This window comes from Pteropus vampyrus, unplaced genomic scaffold (genome assembly GCF_000151845.1).
Source record: "Pteropus vampyrus isolate Shadow unplaced genomic scaffold, Pvam_2.0 Scaffold300, whole genome shotgun sequence".
NCBI classification, from domain to species: Eukaryota; Metazoa; Chordata; class Mammalia; order Chiroptera; family Pteropodidae; genus Pteropus; species Pteropus vampyrus.
In genome coordinates this window covers 2,306,836-2,315,314 of record NW_011889081.1, presented here as the reverse complement: position 1 = coordinate 2,315,314, position 8,479 = coordinate 2,306,836, and the positions used below count along the sequence as shown (strand labels likewise).

Below are 8,479 nucleotides of genomic sequence, written 5' to 3'. Positions count from 1 at the left end.
AGATAACATACCCAAGGCCACCAAGAGAGGAACCGGCTGAGCAGAAGCACCAGCCCAGGGTTCTCCAGCTCTTTTGAGGTCCTAGCCTAGGGCCCTGACTGCCCAACCTGCACCCCAGATCTATTTTCCTGAGCCCCAGACCCCAAGGCTTCTCCACTGACAGAGTTTTGCCTCCTCTCTTAGGACAGAGCCCTAGATTGCCAAGTTCCTTGCCAGCAAGGAGGAGAACTTTATCCGCTGGTGCCTGAACGTGGCCTGGGAGACAGGCCGTTGGTCCCAGAATGCCCCTGCCTGAGCCCAGCGAGCAGGAGGGTGAGAGCGTGAAGGCCGGCCAGGAGCCGTCCCCTGAGTCCCCTGAGACAGGCACAGATGTGGTCCCCACAGCCCCCACGAAGCCCAAGGAATTCTCTAATCTGGTCCTGCTAACGACCTCTACTGAGAATGGGAATGGGGTGGGCTCTCAGCCCAAAGGAGTGCACTGTGTCATGTCCCTGGAGATGTCTGGCCCTGACACCCTGGCCAGGACCCTCCAGATCCTGCCAGCAGAGGAGCAGGGAGGGGCAGTCCAGCCAAGCCCCCAGGCCCCTGAGCAGAAACGCAACAAGCCAGACACAGGTGAGTTCCGGGCCTGCTGTCCCTGGCCCTGCATGCTCACACTCGGGCCCCCACACACTCCCCTTTCCAATGGGGTGACCTTGGCTGTCCTATGCCTGCTCTGAGCCAAGCCTCCTTATCTCTAATTTTGACCCTGTCCTAGGCCGATATGATGATCCTCATCCCTGTGCACCCCCATCGTTCCCGTCCATATCTCTGGCCTCAAGTTTGCTCCACGTCAGCTAACCCAGCCCTCTCCTTGCCCTCAGCAGCCCCCACACCCCTGGAGTTCCTGAGGACCCCATTTGGGGGCCGCCTCCTGGTGCTTGAGTCCTTCCTGTACAAACAGGAGAAGGCCGTGGGGGACAAGGTGTACTGGAAGTGCCGAGAGCACACCGAGCTGGGCTGCCGGGGCCGGGCCATCACCCGAGGCCCGCGAGCCACAGTGATGCGGGACCACTGCCACCCACCTGACGAGAAGGGCCTAGAGGCCCGTCGCCAAAGACAGAAGCTGCCGAGCCCAGCCCTGCCGGAAGGCTTGGGGGGTCCTGATGGCCCTGGAGACAGAGTGGAGGAGCCACTCGGGGTGGGCCCATGGCTGTGCCCAGAGGAGCCAGAGCCCGCCCCTGGGCTGGTGCTGAGCAAGCCAGCCCCAGAGGAGGATGAGGGGCTGCGAGCCCTGTCACTGCTAAGATTGCCTCCCAAGAAACGCCCAACACTGGGCATTGGTGAGTGCCCCCAACCCCGCTCCACTCTGGGACAGGAAGGAACCTTCAGACCCTTTTCTGTACTCAAAGAGAAATGATTTTTTAAATGTGCTTGAAGTCAAAATGACTTGAAGACTATCAAGGTGTCCCAGTAATCATTAAGCCCATAGATTAGAACTAGAGCTCCTGAACCAGTGGTTCCAGGTCCTTCTGGAATTCTTTGATGCAGCAGGATCCAGTATGGGGCTCGGAAACATGAGTTTTAACAGGCTCCATGTAATTCTGGTAACCCATGAAGTTTGGGGAGTTTGGCCTCGTGGGAGAGTCTTCAGCTTTGGCTCTCAGGTTCAAGTTCCAGCCCAACCTCACGTAGCTGGGTAGCTTCAGAACGTTTGCTGAACTTCTAGAGTTTCAGGCACTTTGTCCTAAGATGAGTGATAGCCTAGATGTCAGGGAGATTCGGCATGTGACTCCTGGGAAGTGCTGAGCACTGGCCCAGCATGTGGTGGTGCTGAGTAACCAGTAGATGAAATCTTTGAATCTTCCTGCAGTTTTTGTTACCAGTAACTAGGAGGTGGGTTTGGTCCCAAACGCATTTGTTGCCTCCTGACCTGGAAAGGATTCAAGGACTCAAGGCTGAAGGATTTAAGGCAGCTACTGGGGCAGGGTGAGGGAGAGGGACTTACTTTACCTTGTATATCTTTTGGTACCATTTGTATTTTATGGTATGTGCATGTATTACTCTAAAATTAAATAAGATTTTTAAACAAACCCTAAGAAAAAGTATGACCAGGAGTGACTGAGTGCATAGGCTGTGGAGTCAGAGCCAGCCTGGCCCTTCCAGGTATGTGACTTTGGATGTGGCCTCCTCACTGACCCTCAGGAGTGATACCGCACCTCCCGCTTGGGTCGCGGGGTCAGGGGGACGCATTCAGTAACGTACATGCTTGACCACGTGCTTCACTGGCCTTACCTCCCGGCCTCCTCCCCTTCGCTGCCTGGTTCCTTTTCCAGGAGAATGCCCATCCCTGGAGTTCCTGAGGACCTGTTATGGGGGCAGCTTCCTGGTACATGAGTCATTCCTATACAAGCGGGAGAAGGCCGTGGGGGACAAAGTATACTGGACGTGCCGGGATCATGCATTGCATGGCTGCCGCAGCCGGGCTATCACCCAGGGCGCACGGGTGACTGTGATGCGTGGCCATTGCCACTCACCTGATGTGGAGGGCCTGCAGGCCCGGCGGCAGCAGGAAAAGGCCATGGAGACACTGAAGGCCAGGCCAGGCGGCCCTGGGGGCCAAGTGGACAAGCTGCTCCGAGGTGTGGACAGCCTGCTCTACCACAGGGGGCCCGGCACCCTGACTCTTACCAGGCCCAGGCCCAGAAAGCATGCAAAGCCCCAGGCCCTACAGGGATCCCCTGCTGAGGACCAGGACAAGGAGCTGGGTGAGTCTTCCATCCCCACTGGCCACAGAGGGGAGCTAGGGGAAAGGAACTCAAGTCTTCCTGAGGGTGGGGAGGTAGGAGGGGGTGGCATTAGTGCTAGCCCAGCTTCCCCTCTTCCAACCACCTCCCCCTTTCTCCCCAGGAGGACCTGAGTTCCTGAGGACCCCCCTGGGGGGCAGCTTCCTGGTACACGAGTCCTTCCTCTACAGGCGAGAGAAGGCTGCTGGCGAGAAGGTGTACTGGACGTGCCGGGACCAGGCCCGCATGGGCTGCCGCAGCCGAGCCATCACCCAGGGCCAGCGGGTGACCGTGATGCGTGGCCACTGCCACCCACCCGACCTTGGGGGCCTGGAGGCCCTGAGGCAGCGGGAAAGACGCCCTGGTACAGCCCAGTGGGGAAGTTCAGGTAGGACGGGGAGTGGGCCTCAGGGATAGGAGGAGATCCAGACAGCCAGTCAGTCTTTCCCTCTTGACCCCCCATACTCCCCAGCAACTTCCTCTTCCTTACTGGGAGCACTCTGGGAGGAGTTTCAGCCCTCTCTCCTCTTGCTCTTCCCTTCCCTCACCCCTTCCTCACCCACCTCACCACATTCCCGGGCTGGACTCCAGAATAGGCTGGTCCCCCTCACTCAGATGGTGATCCTCACTTTTCTGCTCAGACCAGCCTGAGCTGCCCGGAAATCTCTGCAGCACATGATCATCCCAGGCTCCCTGTCCTCCTCCTCCTTCTTCCTTGTTTTTCTTAAGAATTTATAGGAGTTATAGAGAAAGTGAATTGCATGTGGCATTTTCTCATTTTTACAGTGTTAGTAGATAATACAGTGCCTAGGAACAAGCACACCCTACACACCAAGTGGTTAAAGGACAGAGGGTGATATTTTCAGGTGGTCAACTAACTACTTCTCTCCTCCAGCTCTTCTCCATGAATATCTATCATCGTCCCTTGGGGAACCCTGACGAGGGTCACATCCCCTCTCTTTTCATCTTTGTCCACTTGGTCAGCCCCACAGGGCCTGATGTTTGGACTCTCAAGGTCACAAGAACATAAATGTCCCTGTTCTCATCTTGCTAAGAAAAGCAGCTTCAGCCCAGTCTTCTCTACTTACCCGGCTCTTCATTCATGTCCATGAGACACCTGCCTCTCCTTCAGGGGGGCCCAGTCCTACAATTTTTGGAGTCATCTGAGTCACCTTTAGACCCTTTTTGGCCCTAAAGTTCTCTCAAACTTGAGATCTCTGATTTTATTTCCTTCTGACTCTCTTTATTCCATTTCCATGTAACTTCTGAGTACATGGAGATAAAACTATAAGGCACGTGGTGGCTCCGCCCTGTCCTCACCCCCAACTCCCACCCCGAATAACCACTCTGAGCTCCTTCCCTTGTTTCTTAGGGTAGCTGCTGCCCCTATTTCTTAAAACGTGCTTCTACTGCCGTCAACTGGTTCCTTAATCTCTTGTTGACTTCTGATGAAAGTAAGGATTCAGTTATTACACACTACCTCCATCTTCTTAATGCAATTACCAAAGTTTGTTTGTTCGTTTGTTTGTTTTTTATTTTAGGCGAGGCAACCCTTGGTTGACCTCACAGATTGCAAGGACCTTGTCATCTTACAATCCCTTATTTATTTTTTATGCCTACAACATCTGGTCTTCCTAGGTGGTCTCCCATCCAGGTACTAACCAGGCCTGACCCTGCTTAGCTTCCAAGATCAGACGGGATCAGGCTTGTTCAGGGTGGCATGGCTGTAGACTATTTTTGTTTTATTACAAAAATCTGCTCATGGCTGAGCCGGGAATACACTGCACTTGTTTCCTCCTCACACAGCTCTTTGTTTTCTGGGCAGTACAGCAGCCGCTGGCTCAGCCTGGAGTTCCGTGTGCCCATCGCTTCTCTTCCTCACATGTCAAGTCAACCCAGCAGACGACAGCTCCAGGCTTTGCTCCTGCCTCCCCATCTCCCCAAGGTCCCCTGGCTGGAACCCATGTCTCTGGGCCTCTCTTTCTCTTGCTTGGTTTACCCTCTTGTCTTGCAAAGTCCCTCCTCTACTCACTCCCTGAGTCCCTGGAGGCCACACTGTTGAGATCATGGGTGTCTGAAGGTGTCTTGATGATGGAGACATGGCTGTTGGTGGAGCTCCAGGTTATAAATCTTTCTTCCATGGTTGTTTGGTCTCTGTTCTGGAATGACCCACAGCTTTCTGAAGACCGATCCTATGCATGTGATGGGTGTTGGCTTGGAGTTTTAGGGCCGTGTCTTGAGGCCCTGGGCTGGTCAGAGTGCACAGGAGAAACCTTCCACAGTGGTCTAAGCCTGGCTGCCGGAAGGAAAATGAGCAAGAAGTGTCACTTTCCGGATACAGATTTCCACTTTCTCCTCCCCCAGGTACAGACATCCTTATCTCATTGCACTTCATACAAACAACCCACATCTAGGCCCCCTGTGTAGGGTTGCCCTGGACCCCGCCTTCAGAGAGACCTCTGGCCTCCCAGACTCAGCTACTGGACTCCACTGTCCTCAATGGCTTCCCCTCCAGGGTCGTTGGCCAAATCTGTGACCACAAGCCCTCCCAGAACCTCCCTGCCAGCCTCTACCATTCTGTCAGCATCTCTTGCTATGCTACTGTCTCCTCTTTATTCCAAATTTTCTGGCCTGGTGCTCTGTGCCTTCATCATTCCTAAGGGGACATTTTCATTGGGTTCAAGAGGAGCAGAAACATGTCACAAGGTCACCTAGCTGGATTCTACAGCCAGACACCCTTACCTGACCCCCACCTGCTCCAGGACGGTCTCAACCCCACGGTTTCTGCTGCTGTCCACTGCACCGACAGACTTCTCAGTCTGTCTCCAGCTCCTCTGTGTGGTCCCTGTGCCTGGACAGAGGGAAGGGGGTCATCTGGGCAGAAGGATGTGGCCACTGCCCTCTCAACACATCCAAGATGTGACCCATGCCACTGCTTGCCTCCTCCTGCTGCCCTCAGGTCAAATCTCTCTCTAGCCTGGCTCCCAGGGGAGTCCACACTTCTGCAGCTCACTGCCAGCTGCTCACAATACACCTAACATAACACCCATTTAACTTCTGATTGCTTGTCCCCCCAGAGGGGCCATCACTTATTTCTCCAACTCAGCAGGGACCGCACAGCCCTGTGCATATGTACCCTGTTGTAGGAACCTGGGATAAGCAAGCGGATATAGCAAAGACGTTCCCTTCAAAGGTACCATGAGGTGGAGGAACAGCCCTCTGCCTTCAGGGGACTCCATCTCACCAGTCTCCTGCCTCTCTTCCCTGCCAAGCTCAGGAGAGGCCAAGAGCTGAGGCCAGGCTGGGTTTGGGGCTGGGGGAGGGTCTGTGTCCTGGGCTCCAGGGCCGGCTCACTTTAAGGAAGTGGCTGCAGTGTGGGGTGGGGCCAGCAGGGGGTCACTCCAGGAGTCTTGCTGCTCTGGCTTTAAGAACAAGACCCCTATGCACCTCACTGTTCTGCTCCAAGGCCTGGGCTCCAGGCTCTCCTACCCCTAACTACCTCCTCCGTTTCTCCCCAGGAGGCCCTGAGTTCCTGAAGACCCCCCTAGGGGGCAGCTTCCTGGTACACGAGTCTTTCCTCTACAGGCGGGAGAAGGCTGCTGGTGAGAAGGTGTACTGGACGTGCAGGGACCAGGCCCGCATGGGCTGCCGCAGCCGGGCCATCACTCAGGGACAGCGGGTGATGGTGATGCGTAGGCATTGCCACCCACCTGACCTTGGGGGCCTGGAAGCCCTGAGGCAGCGCGAGCAGTTCCCCAGCCCAGCCCAGAGGGAAGGCTCAGGTATGGGCAGGCTGGATCCTGGTTTCCCTGTTCCCTGTCAGTCCCCCTGGGCCAGCCCCAGAACATAGGCTGGAGGCTGCCTGCTAAGACCTTCTACCCATGATTCATTTCCAGTGGGGTCCAGCCTTGCCCATTGGTCTGTCTGCCTGGGCTGTAAGCTCCCTGAGAGCAGAGGCTATGTCTGAGCTCCACACTCAGGGTGCTGGTCCCAGTCTGGGATGGGCTGTCAGCGGGAGAAACCCACTCAGACCACTGGAGAAAAGGGGGTGGGAATGGGGGTGGCATTATCGGCAGCTACAGGAAGTGCTCAGCACCCATTTATGGGGCAATGTACCTACCTTGGGGACCCTTTCTCTCCCCTCCCTGGGTATCTCTTGTATCTGTTTCCTTCTGACTCCTCTCTCCCTCCCCATCCTACCCCCCAGTTCTCTCTGGCCACTGCAACCCCAACAATGCATGGCCTTCTAGTTAAGGTTCTTAAAAGTCTCGAGAGAGAGTTGTTTGGTTGCCAGCTGGCCAAGGGGAGGGTGGACAGGTAGCTAGAAGGCCCCTGATGCAAAAGGTCCAGACCAGCCATGGGCTTCCCAGAATGTTCTAGCCCAGCACCTGCCCTTGGGCATTTGCCAGCAAGCAAGGAGTCCCAGCCAAGTCAGGAGAGGCCTGCAGGAAACTCAGGGTTTGTGTGGCTGAAGGGCCAACCTCCCTCCGCAGCACCTGATCCCTTAGAGACAGCCGTTCTGCACTCGAGGGTGTCAGGGCTGTGGTCCCTGGGCTGGCGACTTGAGCTTTAGTCCTCAGGGCCCTGCAGCACAGGCGGGGTGAGGGCAGTGACCGGAGTGAATCCTTGTGGCGATGGGGGCAGGGATAATACAGTTTCCTGGCTGGGGCAGGCTGGTAGGACAAAGGAAACAGCATCTATCCCCTGGCACCCAGGCTCCAGCCCTTGCTTCCAAGGCCTGGCCCAGGTACCCTACTCATGGGTCGCATTTCCTCCAGGAACCCTCCAGCCTCTGGAGTTTCTTAGGACTTCCCTTGGGGGGAAGTTCCTGGTATACGAGTCCTTCCTCTACCGAAAGGAGAAAGCCGCAGGCGAGAAGGTGTACTGGATGTGCCGTGACCAGTCCCGGCTGGGCTGCCGCAGCCGGGCCATCACCCAAGGCCAGCAGGTGACCGTGATGCGCAGCCACTGCCACCTGCCCGACCTGGCAGGCCTGGAGGCCCTGAGGCAGCGGGAGCGGCTCCCCAGCACAGCCCGGCAGGAAGACCCAGGTACAGACAGACAGGAATGGGGCACAGCAGTGGGGTACAAAAGGACTGTGGGGATCTTGGTCTCAGCCAGTCCATGGTTCAGACACCTTGGGGGACAGGCACCATCTGGAGAGTTTTGTGCCCTGGCCTTTCTGACTTTCCAGAGTTTTCTATCTGTCCTCTCTACTGGCTCCTTCTAAAACAAACCTAAACCCACCTAAATCTGTTTCATCCTTAAAAAGAAACTACTGTTTTCTCTTTCTTTTATTCTAAGAGGTCTTAACTTTTTATAGGTTGTAGTCTCTTTTGAAAATCTGATTAAAAAAATAGACCACTCCAAAGAATGTTCTGTGTGTGCATATGCACACACACACGCATGTAAAGTTTTGCAAATAATAACTGTATTGAACTGAAATAGGCTCCCATCACATAAACAGAATATAAAACCAGTCTTTAGAAAGTACTGTGGGCGTCATATTAATTTATGTAAATATTAAGGGCCACATCTTATAAAATACAGACATGAATCTAAGTTGTATAAAACAACTAAAAGAAACTTGATTTCTGCCTAAAACAAAAAAGGAGATTTCCATGAGAAAGCCACTGTTTTGGTTAAACAGGAAGTGGAAGTTGTGAGATGCCTTTGGCATGGTAAAGGCAGATTATTTTTGATATCTGATTGAT

At 54.8% G+C, this 8,479-nt stretch overlaps 1 protein-coding gene and 1 pseudogene across 4 annotated transcripts in view; one reads left to right on the top strand and one right to left on the bottom strand.

Annotated features, from left to right (window-relative positions):
* The window catches only part of FLYWCH1 (FLYWCH-type zinc finger 1), a 41,366-nt gene that overhangs the window by 28,741 nt on the left and 4,146 nt on the right, over window positions 1-8,479 (top strand). For 2 of the 4 annotated variants that reach the window (XM_023521224.1, XM_023521223.1), the window contains 6 exons: window positions 184-615; window positions 864-1,322; window positions 2,316-2,747; window positions 2,890-3,153; window positions 6,284-6,547; window positions 7,544-7,816. In XM_023521224.1, the coding sequence (XP_023376992.1) occupies window positions 282-615; window positions 864-1,322; window positions 2,316-2,747; window positions 2,890-3,153; window positions 6,284-6,547; window positions 7,544-7,816 (2,026 nt within the window). In that variant the 5' untranslated portion in view covers window positions 184-281. Of the gene's footprint in view, window positions 1-183; window positions 616-757; window positions 1,323-2,315; window positions 2,748-2,889; window positions 3,154-6,283; window positions 6,548-7,543; window positions 7,817-8,479 lie in introns of those variants that run through there. The other 2 variants (XM_011376589.2, XM_023521225.1) reach the window with 2 other exon arrangements.
* Window positions 4,379-4,497, bottom strand: LOC111730068 (annotated as a pseudogene).